Raw genomic sequence first — 25395 nt, 5'->3', positions numbered from 1 at the left:
ATACGTTTGTCCCTACAGTGTAAGTGTAATGGCACCAAAAAGAAACACCTTCATGCATCTTATACACAGTTCCTATACAATACTGTGCAAAAGTCTTGAGCCACCCCTTCATTTATCTATATTTTGCTAGGAAAATGGGAAATGGGTGTTTTTTTGTTTTTTGTTTGGAAGCATCTCCACACATTCATGAAAACACAGCAGACACGACACTGGTTCATTCCTTGAATTAGATCCCGTCATTTTTACGCTACAATGATCCACAGGTCAGTGTTAAGTGGCTTAACGACAAAAATTAATAAATAAATTAAAAAGGCCAGTTTGTCTTCAAATGGTTAGGTAAAGATAAACTTTGAAAGACCTTCAGAAAGTCAAGAAAACTTCTAGTTAAGACCACTTTAGAAAATTACAAGTAAGTCAGGCTCTTTGGAAGCAAAGTATAAAGAATAGGACTTTCAGGAACATTTTATTGTGTTTGATCTTTGCTTCTTATGTCTTGCAATCCAATATTCATGTTACAAAGTGGTTTCCAGTTGCAGCTGAAACTTGAAGCAAATAGTAGAAACTGTGCGCGTTGTGTCGTGATAGCAAAAGAAGCTTTTTGATCATTAGAGGAACATGCAATTTCAGCAACAGATCCTCATTTGTTTGTTTTTTCTTTCTTTTCATTTTCTTTTCTTTTTTTTTGCACAGCTTTATTTCAAATTAAATTTCAGGTCTGCTAAGCTGTTCAATAGCCAAACACGCATCAATCATTGTCATTACAGCCATCTAAAATCCAATGTAAAAGTAAAAAATAAAAGATCGACAGCAAAACACCACAAAAGCCACTTTTTTTTTTTGTCATGTGTCATTAAATATATTCATTTTCGATAAACATAATATATTAGTATTACAAGACATTACACAACCATTTGCAATGGACACTGCTAAACAACATTTACAAGCCAATGTATTAACATGAGCAGATAATTATTCTGATATAATATCCATGGAGAACAAAAGTCTGGCGGGCCGTACCATTCTGCAGATGCCTGCAGGTTGAAAAATGTCGGTACAGCTGAGTGAGCGAAGACTTTGTAAAAACGTTGTAATCAACAAATACATACAGTATGATGCACAGAGTACTGAGGTGTACCCGTGTATTTACGTCAAAGTGTACATGTGTGTATTTGGGTGTTGCTTGTGTGCGCGCGCGTGTGTGTGTGTAAATTCAGTCCAAGTTTCTCTCAGTGTATGTGTGTGTGTGTGTGTGATTGTGTGTGAGGGAGAGTATGTGTGATCCCCTGGGTGCACAACATGAGAAATTTGTCTGACATTCATTTGTTTGTCTTTTTCTTTTATTAAGCCTCTAGTATTTAAAAAAAACAACCTCTGGTTAATTTCACATGGATAGATCTAGTTAATGTTTTAACAACAACAAAAAAGTAATACTATACAGCTATATAACATGTAGACAATCGGTCATGCCTTTTTGTCCAGTACCAAGTCTTAACGATGAAATTCAGTCCTCAGAAAGTCGTTTTGAGGTGAAGAATATTTTACACAGTGTGCTAAATAAACATCTGTGATATTTTTTTTTTATCACTCCACAGGTTATTTTCCCACAACATTGAATATTGTGTACAAAGTAAATGTGTACATAATTCACAATCATCATTAGCCAGTCAGCTACAGTAAATAGTGAGCATGCAGTTTGTCAGTGGTATGAGGTTTGCTTGATAGGTCGATATTCTCTCTCTCTCTCTCTCCCCCTTTTTTTTAATGAGGTGAAATAGTTCACTTCATCAGTTCTCCCACTGGGAAATGCTTGGGAAGTCCAACTTACAATTAGTCCTTTATTAAAGAAAAAAAAACTACATTCTGACTCCACTGTAGTTGTGATTTATACAGGGTTGTTACAGTCCACCAGAAACATCAGCCTATGGAGTCATGAGTGAGGCAAGCGGGGTTTCTACTACCTATACATTCTATTAAATGGTAAAGGCTTGTTTATTTCCCTTTTTTGGACAGCACTCTAAAAATGTTGGAACATATTTTATATGTTCTTAAACGTCTGACTAGTAAAAATAAGTGCATGGTTGACAAATCTACTCTACGCCTACTTGATGCTACGGCATCGTCTACTAAAAATAATGTCTATGTATCCAAATATGGTTACTTTACATTGCAGAGGTCACAACCACAACATACTGTTGATATATCAATAAGCGCTGAGCAAAGGCTTGCTTGTAGTGAGATCATTGTACAGAAAAATGGCATTTTTTTTCTTGTTTTACTGAGGTAACACTCGCCTATGAGCAAGAATGGCACTATAAGACAACAATTACCATTTTTTCACTTGTATCTGAAAATTTTTTGCTAACGTTTGGCAGGTTGTGGAGAGAAATTACAGCCGTGCTATAAGTCTTCATTGAACTAGACAATGATTTTTACAGCACAGTGGAAAAAGATCCTCTGAAGACACAAACAGGGTGACAGAGAAGATCTTTAAAAACCGAGCAAGGGGCTTTAATAAAAATGCATTGTGGGTAAAATGATCAGGGTGAGACATATCTGTAACACTAGGTGCAAACTCTGCAATAATACAACAAAACAACTGCTGAAAGACAGACTGTTGAATGAGCTCCTTCACAACTGTTCCTAAAGAAGAAAACACTAAACTCTTCGCTCCAGCTCAGAGCAGCAGCACTCAGTCATTTCCACATTTCTCCTACGTATTACCTGTCTCTCTATTTTTAATTCTTCCAGTTTTTTTTTCATCCATCCTTATCCCTCGTCCTTGATTTCATCCCATCAGAGGCCTAATTCTGCCTCTGACTCTTTTTTTCCCTCTCCTCTGCAGATACTTTTAGCACTTCCCCCTCTTGTCGCGCTGTTGGAACTTCCTCAGCCTGCGGCCCCACAGGTCCTTCCAAGGGATGAGGAGGCTTCCCTTGTCGGCAACTACGCCGCTCTGCCCAGGGGAGTCGTCGTCTGTACCCAGGAGCAGGTACTTCCTTCCCGGCTTAATCTTGGGACATTTGCAGGCCACGTCCTTGGCGCGCACCCACAGCAGCTGGTCTCCACGACGGATGCGGTGCTCACCTTGTTTGTAGATAGAAATGATGTTGACCGTGAACTTCCACCACTCGCCCGCCTTGTCACCCTTAAGAACGTGCACTTGAACAGCTGGTTTAAGAGAAAAGCACAGGTTAAGTCACCCACAAGAAAAAGTGATTCAAGTCACATAGTAATATAGTAATATAGTATGGATATCAGCACCCCTTGTACTGGTTAAAATCTAAATATCTGGCTAAAATTACAGGTAAATGTCAATTTTTTTTACCAAATTCAATGCAAACCAGCAGGGGTGTGTCTACAGCCGAGGTATGGGGTGGACCATTTAACTGAACATATAATCCCCAACACCAATTAAACATTAAAGATGTATACGCAATAATTGCAGCCCAATAATATCCTGAAGAAGACTGTAAAAAGTGTCATGTTACATGAGTACATTTAAGGTACTTTAAGTATATTTCAATATACTAGTATACAGTGAACTATTGGGGCACTTAAAAAGGATTGTATCTTATACTTCTTTTCTACTTTTCAATAAAGTATCCATCAACAAGGCTATTTTCAAATTGTTAAGCAGGTCTGCTTTCCTGATAACAAATATGCAATAGGATGCACGGCTGCATAACTTGAAAATTGTGACTTGTTTTCCACGTTGAAGTACATTCAATATTTCTGACTAAATAGTCTGATTTCCTGTGGCCCCTCTGGTGCATTCTCAGTCACTCCCCATTTCAAAAGTCCTGGAAACAACCCTGGATACCAGTGACAGAAAAACATATTGTAACAGTGTCAACTTGTATAATATAATTATAATTATATAATTATATATCAAATCGACTTCTATAAGTATACACTACAGCAAATAGACCCCTTCAAAATTATTTTAAATGACCACATTTGCCTTGAGATGAATTGGTGAAGTGGAAAAATAGTAGGAATGATTGACAAGCACCTTCTATTTCAACAGCGTTTATATATCATTGCATGAAAGGGTGAATACAAATGTCTGTTTGAACCCAGTAATCTGCAGCATATCACGGGCCCCTCCCTTCATCTCTGACCTAGGACCTTTCCTTTTCGTGCCCCTGAGCACACTCCCTATTACAGCAACAGTTTCCACAGCACTCCCTGACTCCCTTTGCACTACACTTTCTGATGTAGAACATCTGAAAGCATGCATCGGCATAAAGGGCACGGAGGCATTTTACTTTTAGGTGGCCAGGCTGGGTTAAAGAGAGAAGAAATAGGATATAGGGTTCTCTATTTCTCTTTTCAAAACATAACTGGCCAAAAAAGAAGTTTTATAGGAAAACACCACATCTGCTACTAATATAACTTCTGAAACGAATGCTTGGTCTTTCAGGTGTTAGATCTGAACATCTAAACACGGACGTCCTCAGGCTAAATCAGGCCAAACCTGGTAACTATTGGTGCATTACTTGCAAGTGATATGTTCATACCAGGATGTGACTCGAGCGCCACTCGCTGACGCTTTCTTGTGTAGATTCCCCATCAAACCAAGCAGGTAATAACTGCATCACTAAGATAGCAGCAAGGGCCAAACAGCAAAGTCGCCGGAGCTAATTCCTTCAAGTAAAGAACTCTTCCTGGGAGGGAGGGTTAGCTTGGTATGCATAGTCATCTAAGCTCCAGATTCTCAAAGAGAGGCCCGCGGGTCTAATGGTTCATCAAGCAATTATATTCTGCTTTTCATACATCAATTGTATTATAAAACAGCAAACCATGAATTGGAATCTCTAAATTGGCATCACAATGATGGAGCTTGGATTTAGAAATGACTAACTATAGAGTGCTACTGAGATCTATGGAAAGTTTGTACACTTGTCCTCTTGGTCGATGTCCGTGCAAGCTTCTCCCGTGCCAGTAAGGACGCTTTTTAGCACCTAAACACAATCTAATCTGGACAAGACTTCATTAGATTGCATATAATGCTCATTTGTATACCCAATTTAACGCTGTGTCAGCTAATGCGTTACCTCTGCAGTTTTATAATAATAACAAAATAGGGTTTACTTTCTCTGTTTTTAGAGCAGCTTGGCCTTATAGTCGCCTTTCTGGCTTAACACGATCACTTTCCGTGTTCATCGCCCGTCTTATATCGCTGCCAAGAATGCAGAGAACTGAAGGAGTGGGGTGTTTAAGTATGTGTGTCGATGCATAGTGTGAGCAAATTGCACACAATTTCAGAAGAAAGAAGGTTTGTTGGGCTGAGTAGAGGGAGCTCTCACAGCCCCGCCATTCATCGCAGCCCTCTCCTTCATCCAGACACATAAAGGGTGTGTGAGGAGGAGGAGGGGGAGGAAAGGAGGGGCCACTATTTGTCTTCGCAGCCACAGAAAAAGTTCCAGCAGAATCGGGATGTGTTTCCGACCTCATGAGCTGTCCGGGTTCTGCTCCCAGAGCCCCATCCAACTTCGCAGCGTGAGAATCCAGTGGAGATAGCGCTCTCCTCCCCAGAGCTGCTGTGCTCGACTCATTGGAGGAGACTCTGTCAGGCGCAGTCTCTCTGTCAGGGTCTGCCTCTCTCTCTTTCTCTCTCAAGTATGTTTTCAGTCTTTGCGACGTATTCAAACACACACAAATCCACACACACCTTCTGCCACTTGGTTTGAGCTAAATAGACAGCACAGAGGGAACGGGAGCACGGGGTCAAGCAATCTATTACAAAATAGCGCACACTGTTTGGTGAGGCAGACTGTGAGAGGAAGTGTGAGATGATCCTGCAACTCGCACAATGGCTGCCAACCGAGCCATCCTCTCACAGCCAAACTTCCCACTGGGTTTATCTTCTTTGGGTGTGCTGCGACTTGACACTGCGTGCCACCAACAGGCAAGGGCTAATGAAATTAGAGCTCGCTTAATTACCGTGCAGAGGCCCCTGTCCCCTCTGGTTATCAGCTGAGTGAATGATCAGGGACCTGTTACCCTCGGGTGAGCGAAGAGAGGTGGCCAGCTAGGCTGGGAGGCCCTGCCTTTGAGCACCATCCCGGAGCGTCGGTAAACACGCGGCCCTTTGATTCATTGTCCTCCCTGTGGCAGGGAGAAGGGAGGGTATGTGTGTGCAGAGGAGGGTGTCAGGCGAGAATATAATCCCTTTATGTCCTCCGTCTCCGTAGCTACGGCAATGATGAAAAACAAAAATTGAATAAACAAAACATATTTCTTTTTCTCCGGGGTGGCAATCCGTCACCGTCTGGTTAATTTACCACCTGTTTGCGCCCCGAGGAATGCTCTGTGCCGGCGGAGTGCACAACTGTGTTTAAACAGAGGGCCCCTTCCCGTGACCCCCGGGGGGCCTGCATCGCCACTCACATATGGGGGTGCCCCCCCCCTCTCCGAAGAACAGAAAAGAGACTCAAAAACCCCACAAAAGCGAGGCGACAGGCCTGAGAAATGAATTAGACCACGGCAAAGGAAATGCATGCTAAGCAATGATGTCTGCCATAATGCCCCAGTGCCGCGCCGCCAGAATCATCTGCTTCCAGAGTTTTTTTCCGCTTTTTTTCTTTTTTCTTAATGAACGTGGCAGATTTATAGCTGCACGGCCTGTCTCAGCTCCAGTAACTAAGACTTAAGTCAAGAGAAATATGAATAATAGCTAAATTTGGCTCAGTAGCAAAATGTCACAAATGGACTGAATTACTGTCTTCCCAACTGTAACGGGCAGGGGCGGGGGGTCAAATACAGTTGGGCAATTTACAGTTGGATGCTGTTTAAAGTGTAACTGATGACGTGTCACCAATGATTTTGATTGAAAGACACATTAGTCAGCTCTGATAGAGATCAACGTAACTGAAAAGGAACGGCTCTCAGCAGCCCTGATCAGGACAAACTTTTTGCAGCAACCAGTTTTTGCATGAATTGACGTGAAGTTAGTTTTACTGAGTTAACTAAAAACTGGGTGGTTTACCTTTTCCGGATAATGTGCTGAAACTTTTTGTGTATCTGTCTCTGTTGTTAACAAATGTGGGTCCAGTGATAACAGATAATGGATAACGGTGTGACTGATTAGCATTGCTGAAAATCTGCATTGAATCATCTACCATGTAGATGATTGGAGAGATAGAGTGAAATTAAATAACTGCATATGTTATTTTGTCTATTTTATCACCCTACCACTGTGTGGTTGTGGTTTCTGTTTCATAATGGACCTGCATCATTAATCATCAAAACATCAAATATCCTGCAGCCAGTTTTAACACAGTGATAGTGATATTTATATACACCTGGCACTGCCGCGTTAACGGTTTGTTGCAGCCGCTTCGTGTCCTGCACATTCACTGACGGCATAATTTGATTTCGGTGTACTTTGGCCTCCCTTATAGTTTGTGATTTGCTCTGAAATTGCAGTAGGTTTTGCAAAAAGCTTCAGAATAACCAGCCTGGACAAAGTGTATGTGAGTGTGCATGTTTGTGCAATCTCTTTGTCTTTTACAAGCTCTGCTGCAGGGGTGCAAAGCTGCTATAACTTTAACATAGTTCAGACATCCATACTGTGATTCTTTTACAACTGGTTGTATATATATGGCTTTTACCCAGTACAAAATAGTGAACCAAAGTCACCAAAGTGATTAGATCACCCTTTTTGGATGTCAAGAACAATATCAGACTCACATCTGCATTGTAAGTTTTTAGCTGGAGCCAAAAGTCAGTTAGCTTAGCTGGCTATTAAGAAGAAAAAAAAAGGCTAATTTGAGGAAAACAAAAATTACAAATTAGAATGTGCATGAAGTAATCAAATTAAATTCAGGCAAGTCACAAAGTGAAGCTTAGTCACTATCCCAGAAGATCAGCTAGCATCAGCAAATTCCATGTTGGATATCTATTTAAGCTGCTGTAGCCTGCACATAATCACAGTGCACAGTACAGATAATCTCTGTATCTATGAAGCGCCTTGAGGCGACATTTGTTGTGATTTGGCGCTATATAAATAAAATTGAATTGAATTGAATTGAATTGCATTTGCATGCCACTTTGCAACCCACCTGAACACCAGCCCCACCTTTCGTGCTGTGACTGACTTAATCAGTATCAGGTCTGTTGATTCCTGTTTTGTCTTGCTGCTTCCCCCCTCCTGCTTTCAAAGTATTTGTGTCAAAAATGGTAACAGATCCACTGCCAAATCCAAATTACAGTGCATGGAAATAACAATCTTCCTTTAACTATAATGATTGATTGAATTATTACATTTCCAGTTTTCAGCCAAAGTAATCTATTGCAAGCCAAGCTCAACTCAAGCCAGACTTTCTTCACGTTAGCTGGCTCCAAAAAACCTAAAACCCCAGTAAGAGACAACCGTGCTTTCTCCTGTTAGGCTTTGTGTGTGCTCACATAAAGTGAGACTTCTGTCTAATTTAGTCAAAAGGAACAGCTTGTGGAGGGCTGTGAAAAAAAAACAGTATTTTGGCAAAAAGCAACAGAGGTGCTACAAAAAAAAAGGCCAGATCAAAGTAAATTTCACATTACTGACTAAATATTCACTCTGAAAAATACTAATAGGCGATAATGGATTAAAATCTTGCAGTGCCCACAATGTCCCTCTGCTCAAGATGGCACATGTACAGGTCCACCAGACGTTTTCTCATGAAATTGAGCTCAACTGGACCCATTGTGTTTATAGGGAGCGAAATGGTGAGTATGACCCAAAGAACACCATCCTCTCAGTCAAGCACGGAGGTGGAAACATTATGCTTTTGGACATTTTTCTGCTTAGGGTACAGGATGACTTTGCCGCATTGAAGGGCAAATGTATCCTGAAATCATTGATGAGAACACTGAAGATGGGTCATGGATGGGTCTTCCAGCATGACAGTGACAGAAAACATACCAACTAAGGAGTGGCTAAAGAAGAAGCACAATACGATCATGTAGAAAATTTGTGCGCTTCCAAGCAACAGCAAAGAAAACGAAAGGATTTAGAGTTTCTATAAAGATCAGTGGGCCAAAATCCCACCTGAGATGTGTTCAAACCTGGAGAATAACTGCAAGAAATGTGTTACCACTGTGCTCACAAGCAAGGATTTCTCAACCAAGTACTAAGTGATGTTTTGCTTGAGGATCAAATACTTATTTCAATCAATGAAATGCAAACAAATGTATAACTTTTAAGTAATGTGTGTTTTTTTATGGTTTATTGATTGATTGGTCTCTTTGCATCAAAATGAAACTACCATAAAAATTTGAGACTGTGCATTTCTTTGGAAGTGAGCAAATTTGCATATTCAGCAAAGGACCCTTTCATTACTTTCTCCACTGTATAGCTCCAAATGTTTGTATACGTACTTATTTTTTTAATATTTTTTTGTTACAATATGACGTTTTTAACATATCATACTTTTGCTGACATATTAATTTTGTCCCATACTTTTCTCATACCTCACACTTTTTAAAATGACTGGTTCCAATCATGTAAGACCAGTAACTCGCACCAGTGTGCCAGTTGCAGCATCATCTGACCATCCACATTTGCGTTCCAGTATGGATCCTGTACGCATTTGCATTTTCAAAACATCCTCTATTTCCTAACAAACACACTCTTTTAACACAAACATCTGGTATGAAGTCAGGCTGAGTGTGATGACTGGCCAACTATTGCTAACTAACTGCACAAGCAACTTTAATAAGTGACTTAATCAAGGTTAAACACCCACGGTGACCCATGCTAACGGTAATTCTGATGTATACGCACCTTCAAATGAGTCTCTATTGTACTCATGAGGGATAAGAAAAAGAAATATGTCACAGGTGTGATGCGATCAGATCAGCTGAATCAGCATAACAAATGAGCAATTACAACTTGACAGAATGTTGGCTGGCGGTCACACATCTTGAAAAGCTTAATTTTCAGGAGACTGCTTTTTTTTATAAACCTTTTTTTTCCAGGGGTCAAACATGTTAGCTTGAGCGCATGGAAACTCTCATCAGAGAGAGCAGAGATGGTTTTATATTAGTGGACGTGTCCTAAGACTATTTAAAATAACCTAGCAGTAAAGCACAAAGACCAGCAAGATGGTGTGGACTGGCTATGCTCCGGATCAGATTAATTGAGACATTTGACCTTGTGACATCTGGCGGGGCATATTCCTGGGTGCTGGGCTCACTCACCGTAGTCTTTTTTACAGTATTTCTTCAACGTGATCTTCATTTTGCCCTTGGAAGCTTTACAGTGAGATTCGCAATCTGAGGAAAAGAAGACAGAGAAGGGGAAGGAGTTTAAGAAAATGTTTTACATTTACATTCGCAGCATGTGAGCTTCGTCAGACAGGGCTTCAGATGGATGACCTTCACATTTAGTCCCTTACGTCACGCTCCTTGTGCCCCCGGGGTCTTAAGGATGCTTTCAAAGTGCCACTGTGAAACAGATTACAGCTTACACAGATCCTCCTGTGCTCCTACTATACGCCTCCCATGTTTTTCCATTCCAGCCCGCTCCCTCGTCACTGTCCTGGCATCCCTTATGTCAGCTCTGAGGGCTGCTGAGGTCACTCGTGCACAAGAGAAGGTCGCAGGGGGGGAATTAACCGGAGACCTACCAGACATTAGCGGGGACCCTTAGCACACTCTAAGCCACATGAGGCGAGAATGTGAATACTCTATAAGGCTGGCCGGGGCTAAATGTTCTGGATCCCTCCAGAGAGTAGCAGTGACAGAGAAGCTCACAGACTTATGATTAATGTCTCAGCGGCGTCCCCCCCCCCCCCCCCCCCCCCGCACTTTTACCTCACTGTACGTGAACGTGGGTTTGAACGCCATGGGGCTTTATCGATGGCCACTCTGGTGTGCTGTCACCCCGCCAGGTACCTTTTGTAATGAGGAAGGTGGTGGTGGAACCAGAGGCCAAACTGAAAATTGAAATCATTTGTTCCCTCCACTTTCCACTGACTGACACAAATTGGAAGCAGACCATCTCCAAGTGTACCCCCGCCGCCCCCTCCCACTTCCCACTCTGCCTCTCACAGAGCAATAAGCCTTGTGCTCCTTTCTCTGGGGGGGCTGGGGGGGTGGGGGGTGGGAAAGCTGGGCTGGGCAGTCTGAAGAGAAAGGAGGGGGGCAATTGAGAGAGAGGGGGAACCTTTCAGCTTGCCTGAATATGGACAAACTTCATTATTTCTTCCAGCCCTCTGTCCAGTCTTCCCCTTTCTTCCCCATTATACTCTGTGTGAATGAGGTTGCCTGGGTAATGATGGAGAAAGAAAAAAACACCCCTCTCCTCCCTCTCAAAAAAAAAAAAAAGGAGAGAGAGAGAGAGGGAGAGGAAAAAAGAGCGGTTTGGGACGTGGGATGAGGATTGAATTCATGTATGTAGAGAAAGCATTTCTGCTGGAATTCCTGGCTGGTTTCTGGGTTGGCGGGAAAAATAAGAAAAGAGGAAATCCCAAAGTAAATGAATCTGACGAGTCCATATCGAGCGTGCCTGATTTCCATGTAAATGAAGTGGTGGTGGTGGTGGGGCTCTTTATCTCCTGCAGGCCCCTGGGGGCCTTCATCATACCTTTCTTTGATAGCTGACGTTGCCCATTAGCCCCTTAGCGCAATTGCTGCAGTGGGCCATTACACCCACGGCACTCATTAAGGTCCAATCTCCTGCTGTGAGGACAAACGCCCCCTTTGTGTATCTCTGCAGCAGTGCCACGTTCTTTCTGCGGGGTCCCCGGGGACCACACTGCTCCTAATTTGGAGGGTGGTGTCTGTTTGGAGTCTCTGACAGGAATCCAAACTCCACACAGCCTCGGCAGTCACTATAGCAGGAAGTGGGGCTCGCAACAAAGCGCGCTGAAGTCAGTGGCGCCACTCTCGTCAGACGCTGATCGATGATCAGAGGTGACTCAGCCTATTTAAACAAACCTGGATCACGGTGAAAACGCATTAATATGCTGAAATTTATTTAAGCCGCTGTTGGTTATTTAAGAATAATTTGAAATAGGACAGACCTTCCCCAAGAACTGCTGCACATTAAAGGTATACTAGCGTGGCACATGGTCCAATGCCAGCAGCCTGACATGGAGATTCTTGTCAGAGCACATGAACAATAGGTTCAGGCAGAGCTTCACTGCTGGTACAGCCAGCCTTGATTGAAATACAAACTGGTGCAAATGAAGCATGTAATCAGATTAGGGCCGAAACCCCAGGGAGGCTGCTGGGCAGGCTGGGAATACGGGCAACAAGGCCACAGGGAGCACTGGCAAAATATCTGGAGTTTACATCAGCATCGGTCTGACCTCGCCGACGTGCGTTTAGCTGAGGAGCGTGGAAAGATGTGCGTGTGCTCAAAATGCACTTCTGATTTCACGCATGGAGGAACAGTTGGCTTAGTTAAAAAAAAATCCCACCCACAGTGATACATTAACATAGCTGAATTAATATAAATGAAAGGGCAACAGCAGCTTGAAAACAGAATATGTAGTAAAAAAAATAATTTTATTTTAAAAACGACACAAAATCTGTTTGGTTACTCACCTGTCGGCTCCTCGTAGCTGCTGTAAGTCGCTGTCGGAGATGCAGCTGGGATCTCTGTGACAAAGTAAGGAGCACAGTGAAGAGACAATTTTCTCTGCCGCCATATTGTTCTGTATATTGAATAGCGATAATTCCAACTGTGAGAACATGAAGGAATTTCCAAGTGCCGTCGGACACGAAGCTGATTTTGACACACAGATGTACTGAAAAGATTTCCTATTAATGTCCTGCTCCCTCCTGACTCTGGTATGTTGTAGGTACAGTGAGCCAAGGCCGCTGGTCTCGTTAAACTCGGAGCTGGCAGCGATTTAGATATACACAAAAATTTAATATCATGCTATTAAAACCAAAAGACATTATCTGAAAAAGTTACAAGAAACCAAATCCATTCTACTCTACTAGCTGAGTCTCTTCCAGCTTTTACACCACATTTGTAACTGCCCCAGCAAAATTAAAGAGATCCTGGTCCAGCAGGTTTGCACTTTGAAATGATCTTTGTGAATTCTGGCCAAACACTCTGATTCTTACTGTACAAACACCACTGCTCCACTTCCACACATGGGCTTTATCAGAAATGTCAACCCTGTTAACACAGGGGACAATCATTAGGGTGTATGCGTCCACCGTGGACGTTGCTGTTGTCTTATCTGTTCATACCAGCCACCTACGATGTCCCGAGCTAAAGCAGCTACTAGTGACCCATCTTTGCTTTTGTGAGGCGTTGGTGTTTACTGCCAAGGGCCTGGAATCTGCCAGGGGTAGATACAGCCAATAAACATATCAGCCATCAATCCCTTGGATTCATTCCGGGGGATTTACTGCGAGTTAACGGCCTCGAAGGCAAACAAGGCCATATTAGTCAAGCTGTAATCGTCTGTTTATCCAGACTCAGGCTTAAACAGCCAAATATCTATCCAAAGTGATGGAACAAGGGGATAAAAATAACACGGGACGAGAGACAGAGAGCAATGGATTCATGGATAAAAAGGCACGGTCTGTCCTTTTCAGGTCCTCTCTGTGAGGCACTTGAGGCAGAATGTCTTCAACCTGGGTGTCACCACCTCCAATTAGAGGTGTAGGAGGTGATCTGGTTAAAGGTGTGCTCGTAGCAACATTTAAAATGAAAAATAAACACAATATTTGATAAATAAAAGTGGTAGAAGTAGCCCTTACTGATACAGGGGGCTATGGGAGAGCGGCTCTGCTGGTAGCCCTTGGCACAGCGGTTGCAGGTGATCCCCGTCACGCCGTCCTTGCAGGGACACTGGCCTGTTGTCTGATTACACGTCTTCCCTGCTGCTCCAACTGGATGGCAATCGCATGCTAAAGAGGGAAGAAGAGCACCAAGCTAAACTGTACACAAGTAAACAACTTGCAAGTTAAAAAAAGAAAAAGAAAGGAAACACGAGCGGTTAAAAGTAAAAAACAGATATCAGCTTACAAATGACTACAGCATGTCTCGGGCCTGTCCTCTGCTGACTCTACATATTCTATACAATAAAAAAGTCATCTTAGCACTAAAACCTAGTAAGAAATCATTCGCATTAGAGCAGGCTGTGTTTTGCTTCCAGACCATCACAGATGGGGAACTGGGCCCTGCACCAGCATAAAACCTCAATCAAATTACACTGCTTCCCTCCGCCCATTACGACCATAAGATTCTTCATTAGGTCTGCTTTGCAAGGCACGCAGAAGGGTAAATAACTTGATTAATTACAGTGTTTCACTTTCACCGCGCAGCACGACACCAAATGTTTGGCGTGTGCGCGTCACGGATGTGTCTGTGCGTGAGGGCAGGGAGCTCCTCGCGAGCCGGCTTTGAGTCCTCTGCTTCGGTGCGATCAGACAGGCTGTGCGCTCTTCAGATTGAGTTTCCAATGTAAAGCCTTTTGGCAAAAGGGCTCCTTGCAAATACTGCCTGAATAATGTTTCCCAGTAATGGACGAGTGGAACACACTTCAAAGTGTGTTTAAGCTTTTAGTTGGGAGGATCGCACGTTAAATGTGAGAAATTTGTTCTGTGTGTGTGTGTCACTGCCAAACTTTTACTATAAAGCCAGTGTTTGAAGTTGAAGCCCAACCTCCCTATTAGTCCTGCATGTGTACCAGCAGAGTCATTCGAAATTTGCTTGAAGTGGTCCAGTAGACGTTGCTTTTTACTTGGAATTTATGGAGCTTTATGAACATTAGGGGATGCTTATTAAATCTTTCTTTAAGAAAGCCTAACGTCTTTGTTTTTCTTCTGACTCATTCGTATCATATAAAAGCTTCTGCCAGTTTGCTGAAATAAAACCAAATGGTGCCATTTTTAGAGATCTACCTCTTTTCCCCTCCAAGAAATCAACACCAGTGAGTTTTTCACATAAATCCAAGGGATGGTCGTTTAACAGAAACCATAGCTGCAATAAAATGATCATCACATAAGCTAACGATAAAAATTAACAATGCGATGGAGAGATGTTTTGTTTCAGTTGAAACATTTCAACCAGCTTAGTTTTCTTTTGACTGCTACTGTATGTTTGCATGTATATACTGCAAAATATCAGTTCATACAAATAAAATTTCAAGCTAGTATGGGAACAAAGCTAAACTGTAACTTCTGGTTTCTGCTCCACAAGTAATTAAACCTCATTCCAAAAATCCTATTGACTTCATGACAACACTGATTAAAATCCAGGCTTGGAAGAGGTCTTTTGTCAACAAATGCTGTGAGACTTGCTTCATATGTCTGGATAAAGGCTGTAATCAAAGACTCAGACAATCCAACTTCGTTATTTATTCAATAATTCAAGTTTTTGCAGGAGTTAATTAACAAAATTTCCCATGAGCAACAGACCACAGGGAGTTAAATGTCACTTTGACAAAAGAGTTCATGAGCAGGTTGTGGCTTTGCTTCAGATATTAATAACAGCAGGATGGAGACGAGCATGATGTCGTTTTCAGGGAGCAGAGAGTAAAGCCAACAACTAAAAGACATTGAAATATGACTTTGGAGGAGAGTGCTGGTGAATTTTATGGATATAACTTAAGATCCAGTGCAAGCAATAGAAGCAAGTATCTGGATGCTGACTTTAAAATTAAAGTGGCTCTAATTTATTTTGCTGCAGTGTAAAAAAAGAGAGAAAAAGCCAAATTTTTTCATGAGAGATTGTAATTTTATTATGATGTTTAAGTGGATTAATGAACCTTCCACACACTAGTACAGAGTAGTTAATTGTAAGTGGAGACTCTCTTTAGCACATTTGAGTACACTCATGCTTTAAAGGTACTTACACAACATTATGACCGACAGGAGAAGTGATTAACACTGATTTTCACTTCATCCTGGCACCTGCAAACATTATGTACTCAAAGTTTATGTGTTAGAAGGAGGAAAATTGGCCAAATGTAAGAACTTGAGAGAGTTTGGCAAGGACCAACCTGTGATTGCTACATGAGTAGGTTAGATCATCTCCAAACCTGCAGCTCTTATGGGATGTTCTCGGTCTGCAGAGGTCAGTATCTTTGAAAGTGGTCCAAGGAAGGAACAGTGGTGAACCAGTGACTGCGTCATGGGCGGGCAAGGCTCTCTGATAGCATGTGAGTCGCAAAGGGTGACCTGTGTGGCCCGATCCAACAGATGAGCAACTGTAGCTCAAATTGGTGATGAAGTTAATGCTAGTTCTCATAGAAAGGCATCAGAATACATCACGGTTTGTTGTGTATGAGGCTGCATAGCTGCAGACAGGTCAGGGTGCCCACGCTGACCCCTCCCCACCACTGAACACACCAACAATCGGCACATAAGCATCAGAACTGCAGCACTGAACAATGGAAGAAGGTAGCCTGGTCTGATAAATCACATTTTCTTTACATCGCGTGAATGACTGTCTATGTAGAAACACCTGACACCTGCACGATGGGAAGAAGGTAAGCCAGCAGAGGCAGTGCAATACTTTATTTAATATTCTGCTGGAAAACATTGGTCCTGCCATCCATGCGGATGTTACTTTAGCATTGTTGCAGGCCATGTACACCCTATCATGGAAACAGTACTTTCTGGTGGCCGTGGCCTCTTTCAGCAGGATAATGGACCCTGCCACGAAGCAAAAATGGTTCAGGAATGATTTGAGGAGCACAACAAAAAGTTTGATGTTTCCTCCATTTGCGTTAAAGCCTGTTGTTAATTTTGGAGAGTTTTAAGCTATTTCAGTATTTAAAAACAAGAATTTACCATCCGTACCTTTAAAGATGGCTGCACGAGGTGACGAATAACATCTTTAATAGTTCAATGTAGAAATTGGGGTTCTTCCAAGTCTAGTTTACATCTCCTGTAGCTCGGTGGTGTCAGATTTGTCAATCATGCTACTTACCTCTGTTGTTGTAGGTGAACTAAGCCTCATTAGCTTAAGCTGGCTAGCACTGCAGTTACTTATTGCTAATGAGGGTCTTTAAGTCTGCCACTAATATGAATGTCCTGATCTTGTAAAATTATTTCAGACTTCTATCAAAGAAAGAATTCAGCTAAAGATTCAGAGTGATCGTTATAAATGTGCCTAAACTGCCAAGGTCTAACAATAACACTAACGCTGAAAGCAAGTAAGCATATTTCCTAAATATTATTTTTCTGAATTCTATTTATTTAAGTAGTTGTAGACTTGACTCGAAACTCTTTAAGGTTTCCAAAACAATATTTGATCTAAAACTGTGTAAGCGGAAGGATAGGCTAGACTGTATATTAACCACTGGAAAACGACACAACTATTGCCCTCATAACAGGTGTTAAATACCAGAAACATGACTTAATTTCATGAATGGTTACTGAATGGTTTAGGAGGGAAGGGGGGGTACGATGCAGTGAACCATGTATCAGTTCCATCTCTCTGGACTCACCGTGCCTAGTTAAATACTTCTAGGCTGCCAAACGTAGGAGGTAATTTGAGAAAAAACAAACTGTTAGGGGCGGGCGGCGTGTGCTGTGGTTCTCCATGAGCCATGTTTACACTGCGCTTGATGAGGGATGAAGTTGTTAATCTGGGAAAAAAAGCATGAGGCATTCCATGTAGCTATTGGAAAAGTAGGCACAGTATAAGGAAGAGCCTGTTTTTTTTCCCACTAAACCTCCAAGCAAATTATTGGGAGGAATGTTTTTTGTTGAGATGTGAAGTATTGGGGGGTGGAGGGGGAGCAGGCGGGCGCAGGAACGGAGAATGAAAGCAGACTTCCTCCTGGCTGTGTTGGCGCTGCGCTGTATTTCCTGTCCAACAACAGCAGAGTGGGATGGTTGGCTGAATTGAACAATAAATATAGCGGTTTTTAACTGATGTCACATCACCGTGTTTTTGTCACCTGAGGAGTAAGGCAGCAATCAGGCTGTTTGGGTTTGATTCCAGAGCAATGAGCAGCACACGTGAAGGGGATGGGAAGAAGGGCTTCAAGTGTTCAGGTTACACTACAGCTGTTTGTAAAGACTTTGGAAAGATGTATGGGTGTTGCTTCACCATTAGGCGCAGTGAGAACCTCTGTTAAATTAACCTGCTCTTAGCTCTGACCCCCTGAACTGAACAACTCCCCAAATATAGCCTGAGAAAATGTTTATGCTGGCAGACTGAAACAGTGCCGCGAAGAACCATTCGTCATGTTTTCAGCTAAGTGTGCAGATGATCTATCAGGCTTGAGTTCGCCTCATGCAGCAAGCTCTGTTTGAGGGTGTCTCTGATATAAAACGCCTCTATAAAACGGATTTGTGGACTCGGCTTCTCGTGCATTCGCTTTCCTTTCATGCGAGCTGGAGAAGTCTGAGTGAATTAGGAGAGGAAGCTGTTGTGGCATGCAGTAGGAAATATCACGTTGCTGTTCCGGTGTTTTGATAGCCAGCGGTGTACCAAGGATAGGGGCACCAGAGGATAGGCATTTCAAGACTTTGTCACCAGCCAATCAGAGCTCAGCGGTGGATGTGGCTGAAGACCACACTATGAGCATCTATCCAGAGTTTCTCATTTGTCATTAGTGTGTGGGAAGAGGTTGGAGATTAAATGCACAGAGGCAGGGTGAAATATTGTTTAAACAAAGCATGCTGAGGCACTGCTGTAAAATTAGGGTAAAAATTTACATTATTTGTTATCCAGATGAATGACTTTCCATCCAAAAGGCAAACTTTAGCCCGACTGATTACAGAAATAAAGAACAACGGTCCATGCACTCTTACTGTACATATCTCACACAGGACTGTTTGTGCATCTGTTGAGTATTTTGCTAGTGCATGTGACTGAGTGACAGCAGTTTGTTTGCTCAGGGCCTCTGAGTCTGTCTTTACTCCCAGAGGTGCTGCAAGACAGAAGGAGCTCAGCTTTTGTCCCCCACGCACATTAATCCTCTGCAGCTCGACGTATGTGCTCACACCTGTGTGCGCGTGTTGTTTTTCCTTTCTCCCCGTGCACATGCGTACGTGCGTTGGAAGTATGAATGGAAGAGAGGGACGATTAGCGAGCTGTTTTCACCGCTCCGCTCAGTGGATCAGCTCGCACCTTTGCTTTGTTATGTTTGTCTTGTCTGGGATTCACTGAGAACCTCAAATATCTGGGGAGCTGCAGGGGTCCTTTCATCGACACCAAGACAGGTGTGTGCTTTACTCGAAACTTTTTAACGAATTCTTGCCATACCTGAGCATGGTGAAGAGTGAGTGTATAAACTATTACAAAGAGCCTGGTTTTGGAGGTTACAGTTTCTAAAAAAAAACTACATCTTCCCTTTTTTTTGTGATTTTTGTAGGCTTTTTTTTGTAGTATTTCTTGGCCAAATTTGTATTACTTAACTTAAGTTTCATTTATGTTTTTGGTAGCCTCTCTTTTAAAGGGCTGGGATTTCTGGATCAAAACATAGACTGTATATAAAAGATAGTCGCATACCCAGACATTGGTGTGCTTAGCTGGCATGTGATGGTTTTTTCACACTTTTTTTGGAGCCAGAAATAACAATAGTCATTAACAATACGATTCTGGGTCATACCTTATAAAAGTCTATTTTGGAGGGTTATCTGGGGAATCCTCAATGGCTAACAACTTGCAATTTCACAGTGAGATCTGACACACACTGGTTTCAAAAAACCACGTCAGAAACACTCACCTCAACGTTTCAAAACAGGACTTCGCAAACCAGTTGGTGACTTCTTGTAGCTGCTTTCATCTTATGCCAACGGGATACTGAACACTGACTCGATGGATGTTTTTTTTAGACAACTTCACCAGTGTGTGAATGTGTGGATGACTGAGTGTAGTGTAAAGCGCTTTGGGGTCCTTAGGGACTGAGTAAAGCGCTATACAAATACAGGCCATTTACCATTTACCATTTACAACTTAGATAATGACATTCAGATAATGTTGGGCTTTTATAATTCAAAGCACACCAACACCGAAAACATGCTCAAGAGGTCCAGCTCAGTGGTACAGATGAATTGAGGTGACACCTAGTGGACATCTCTTTTCAAGCAACCACACCTGAAAGCCCTCAATTTTTGGCTTTAAGCCTTTTCTTGTGCAGCTTACAAGATATGAGATTTTTAGATGTTGCTTACTCAAATCTGTTTCGCTGGCTCTGTAGTATGGTGGTTTTAAACATTTGCCTAACAAGCGAAACATCCCCAGTTTCATCCCAGGTGGAGATACAAATCCCTTTGGGGATATGTGAGGAAGAGTATCCGGTGTAAAAATCTGCCAAATCAAACACATGGAACTACCTGCTATGCCAAACCTCGTGATAAGGCAGCAGCCAAAAGTCGCTTACTCAAGTCTGTTTTAAACTGTTGTATTTCTACTTGTATTGTACCAAGCACAGCATTTTTTTTCCTTTTGGAAGAGACCTTCAACATGTGTCCAAAGGTTGGTCTTAGAGAAAGACTGAGGATCATTCATATTCCAAGAATTACACCATACCATCCTGTTACCTTTGCAAGCTCTGCGGTGAGAAATGGATTTGGTCATGTCCCTGTAGTAACCCTCCTTGCAGTAGTGACAGTGGCGTCCTGCTGTGTTGTGGCGACAGTTGAGACAGACTCCACCGCTTCTACGGCCGGACAGCTTGTACAGCTCCATGTTAAAACGACAGCGGCGGGCATGCAGATTGCAGTGGCAGGCTGAGTGCATAGAGAGAGAAAGAGAGAAGGAGACTTTCATCACTAATGCAGAAACTCCTACCTTGACATTTTGCAGCTGGGCTAAGCATAATAAGTTCATTACTTAGTTTATTGAATTTAAACAACCCTTTGTGGTAATGCCATTGAAAACCGTTCAGTTTTTCTGATTTTCATGTTTTCACTTTGGTTGCGTGGTTACACAGTCCCCTGTCGTTTGACACGCTCTAAACCTGTGGACGCACAAAACCAAATGCGGTGTCATCAAGCTAGAAAACAGTGCTGTTTTTCTTAGCTCCTGAAAAGGTGACGTTTTAGAAATATGAGCTTGTTATCTGACAGTGACAAACTCGGCACACAAGTTTAAAGACTTTCCAAATTGCAATTATGAGGCAGCCAAATTCAGTCTGAGAAAAGGCACTTTCTTAAAAAACATCACAGAGTTCAATCTCCCAGTATGGGTTCGTCAGAGTAAGATGAGGTTATTGAAACAGATGGTGCACTGTGGTCTGGATTGGAAATAATGAAGCCTCTAAAAGAAACGTCCTGGTTCAGGCTCTGTGTCGCTGGGCCACCTGCTTGTGAATTTAACCTCTGAACTCTGGTGATGTCTGGCAGGAAAACTTTCTTCCGCTCTCCCACGCATCTGAGAGACTTGTTAATATCGACCCCAAGATACATATTGCACTGATGCATTAAATAAAGAATTCATTTTTGAAATCATAGCTCGTGTGAATAAAAATGACATTGTACCTGTTTAATTTCTCACACTTTTGTCACTGGTCACACAGTTCAATTCAGTTAGCTATTAGCTTATTAGCTATAACAAGAAGTGTATCAGAACAAGTATTATTAAACCAAGTACAAGTCACTGAAATGACAGTAATACTTGGTTTAAGCAATTAACAAGCTGACTAGCTATATTGACCTGTGAGCTTGGCTCAAAACACACAAGTGACACAAAGTGTGTTTCCTCCAAGAGCCACTTGAGGCTGCTTCCAAATGTTGAGCAGAAAATTAAGGATGGGGAAAATAAGCATAGGCTAGTAAAAGTGTACAGTGTTGATTTTGTATAAGTACTTCATTAAATTCTATGAAAATTGTCATAACACTGAGGTATTTATGTCCTAACTAAGCTAACTTGCTAGAGCTAGCATTACCTGATACTGTTTACCTTTCTGGCTCTACCTCCTTGTCCAAAGTAAAAATAAAAAAACAAATAAAAATCAAAATGGCAAGTCAAAACTTTATAAGCATAGTCCATTAAATACATGCTTTTGTGTCTGGGTCCATTTTTTAATGTAAATGTGGAGCATCTGTAAAATGTTAGCTAGCTTCTGTTATCTCAAGTCTGTCTTTGTGATTTTCAGTTATGTTTCTCAGAGGAACATCATTGAGGAAGATTAGCAAGAAAAAATTAGTCAGCTGCTTTATTACCACTGGCTAAACTAAGTAATAAATACCGTTAATTACTATGGGTAGCCAGTTAACAGGGTGTGAACTGATTGAAGTGTGACCTTCTCTCCTAGATAGATAGATAGATAGATAGATAGATAGATAGATATTCTACATTGAGCTGGTTTTACATTTATTGAGTAGCTGTTGAATGGTTGGGTTCGCAGAACGGGACATTGTCAGAAACCCCCGTTTTATTTTCCAATTTTCACCATAAAGTTTCAATCAGACTTCTCTTTTTACTCTGTGATAAGATACATTACCATCCTGAAAATGACAATGATGGCTTTCCTGGTGAGGTAATCATCTTCTCTTTGCCCTTCACCTGACATTCAACCCATATTTGATAAATGAGCAGGATGAAGGCAAATGTGCTTGTTTTTTTCCAAAACTCCGAGGGCCTGGCGTCCACATATGTGGACATCACATTTTGGGTTATCTAGACCACAATACAAAATTCTGCTCTACGAGGGCCTGATATCTACTTACGAGGACATTGTACTGCCACTGTTCTATTGAAATTTCAAACAAATGTCCTCATATGTGGATCTCAGGCCCTTGTAGAGTATCATCAGGTCCCAATCAGCACAAATAGCAAAGGGAAATTAAAAATGCATGCCATGAAAGAGTTCGGGTCGTGTAAGGTTAAGGTAGTCGTCTTTATTTGTTTCACCAAAACGTCACCAGACTAAAGTTTCAGCATAATGTTGGCAGACAGTACATGATTGCTGTAATCTTATTGTCCTCTGTTTCAGTGTTAGTGCTGATTTTTCACTTTGGCTTTACTGTATGCACGTCCCTTTTCATTCAGCCCATTTCTTACCGTTCCTTCGCAAACACTGGCTCACGTTTCTGCACATTTGCTTTTCATTTCTTGTTTTGGTGCAAATAACATCTTTAAGGAGTTGCATAATCTTTTCCATTGTTTCCACTGACAGCTCTCTTGCTGGGGCCACGCTTCCTTTCAATTAGCCAGGTACAACAGCTTGTTTTAACATATTTAGATTTGTGCAGGTATTTGTTTTAGACTCGCAGAACACAAAGTGATTCCACAATTCTTCCTCTACTTGGAAAATATACGTGATGAATTAACCTAATTTAATTAAACTCGTTTGATTCATGCGTCACACATTTCAAACTTTGTTTTGTGTCATATTTGTGCTCGCTCTATTTGCTACAAAGTGAAAAGCTGGATCCTTCAGGTGTTTTGATTCTATAATTTATGCCAGGTTTTGTTGCATGCTCTGCCTTTTAAGCAAAAGTGAAACAAGACACTGCTTTGGGGGGACTAGTGTTTTTTGTGGCAGGGTAATTTTGCAAGTTGTTATATATATATATATATATATATATATATATACCATAATTTCATATTTGTTTTAATATTGAACACATTTAAATTCTCAGCTGTTATCATCTTTGTGTTATATATATAATTTATTTTTTCTTACTTTATTCTTTTTTTTGCTTGTGTCAGTCATGTACCATTTTCATGAGCAGCCCCCACAGTACCTCACATTTTGGTAATCTCTCCATCAGTGCGCCCGTCTTGCTGTTATTACAGGGAGATGCAGGCGATAAGACTGTCACATATGCTCCGTGTTCATCAGTGGTCTGAATCACGTACAAACGGATTCACACCTGCCATAAGAGACCGGAGCTGGCAGGTGGCTGGGATTCAAAAACACTGCTTTTGAATGGGAGGCCCAGAAGCGCGCGCACACACACACAGTAAAACACAGAGGTGTTTGGCAGCTGTCGCAGGCTTATCTCCCACACCTCCCTCCCCAAGACTGATCCAACACACACTATGCCAGGCTTTGAAGAACCTCTCTCTCTCTCACACACACAGGCTCCCTCCTCCCTTTCCCTCTTACTCTTTGCTGCTTTCTTATCCCAGATGTTATCTCCACTTAAGGGAAGTGTGAGGGAAAATGCAACAGGGCCTTTTCATGAATAGGTAACGGAATGCTCTTAGTTGTCTTTCTCCAAGAAGGCTGATGCTGGTATGGCACTTTTCATCTTTCCACATACTGTAACACTTAAGTCATCATTTAAAAACACACAATCACTTTTCAGACACAACAACATTTGACAAAAAAAAAAGCAGGAAATACATCTTAATTTCATTCTTTTTAAAAAAATGTGGTGTCAATGATCCTTAATATTTACTTCACATGGGAAAAAAACTTCTATGTTTGCGAGAGCATCGTGAAAAATAATAAGTGCTATCTCCTCAGCTGTCCCCAGGCTCTTCTAATGAGCTGTGTTATCTCATCCACACATCCCCACTCTGCTCACACTGCCCCTGTAGTGGTTTTTCTGCAGTGACAATAGCTTGAGTGCTGATAATAAGCCATGTGCGCAGTAGCAGGCTCCAAATGCCTCTCAATAAAATCTGTCACACATTTGCCAAATAACTGAGTTAGTGAAAAGCCCAGCCACAGGTAAATCTCGGCCAGTAACTCCACTGCATGCTGCTGCCATCTAATACTAAAACAGGTGCAAAAGTTCTCAGTGGGGTGACTGCAGCTCATTAAAGAAGAACATTTAGTTAATTTGGTTAAATAAGCTATTTTATTAGGTCTAGCATACTGTATGCAATCAGAGAGACACACTGCAGGACAGAGCTTCATCTTCTATGAGTTTAGAATGGTTACTGCAAAACAGCTGCTTGCTTTGATTGGACATCCAGAGTGGCAATGTGTCTTTTCTGGGTCTGCTTTCATTTGGTTTCAAGGGCCTACTTAGAGCTATGCTATTCCAATCTATTTATGTTCAAGTGCCATCTATCAGGGTTAGTAAGGAAGCGCTCCCGGTGGGTGTGCATATTGGATGAAAATTACCCATCCCACAGCTCGGTGGAGGCGGTTTTTCGTCCCGTCTACAAGGGGGGGGGGGGATTACACTTCAGAAACAATCAAATGTCTGTGCACGATAATCTCTAATGAAATTTAGTTATGGATGGTTTGAAAATGCACCATGGCGGCAGCAGGAATTTACCAACCCTGTCAACAGGTGTCAGATGTTTAACCATACAACATGTATGAGAGGGTTGTGCGAGGGTTGTATTTTTTCTCTCTCTCTGTGTGTGTGTGTGTGTGTGTGTGTGTGTGTGTGTGTCGGCTGAAAAGAATGTGCCGCTTCTTCAGAGGTGGAGAAGGAACGAATTCCAGCGCAATTGTTGTTTATCCAGGAGCAATTATTCTCTCACTGTGTATAATCCTGTACAGTCGCTGGTATGATGAGCCGGAGGCTTGCGCCAAATCAAACAGGGTTCATGTCTCATGGCGGTCTGTG

General features: G+C 41.9%; 1 protein-coding gene across 1 annotated transcript in view; it reads right to left on the bottom strand.

Annotated features, from left to right (window-relative positions):
- Positions 1-450: 450 nt before the first annotated feature.
- Positions 451-25395, bottom strand: part of ntn1b (netrin 1b) — a 47592-nt gene continuing 22647 nt past the window's right edge. The window contains exons 3-7 of the mRNA XM_006797897.3: positions 20458-20646; positions 13711-13860; positions 12538-12591; positions 10186-10260; positions 451-3168 (exon numbers count right to left, since the gene is read on the bottom strand). Coding sequence (XP_006797960.1) covers positions 2849-3168; positions 10186-10260; positions 12538-12591; positions 13711-13860; positions 20458-20646 — 788 coding nt within the window. The 3' untranslated portion in view covers positions 451-2848. The remainder of the gene's footprint in view (positions 3169-10185; positions 10261-12537; positions 12592-13710; positions 13861-20457; positions 20647-25395) is intronic.

The sequence above is a fragment of the Neolamprologus brichardi genome, chromosome 4 (assembly GCF_056152115.1).
Source record: "Neolamprologus brichardi isolate AB-2024 chromosome 4, ASM5615211v1, whole genome shotgun sequence".
Taxonomy (NCBI): domain Eukaryota; kingdom Metazoa; phylum Chordata; class Actinopteri; order Cichliformes; family Cichlidae; genus Neolamprologus; species Neolamprologus brichardi.
The sequence above is the reverse complement of the archived record's forward strand: the minus strand, read 5'-3'. Positions and strand labels throughout refer to the sequence as shown.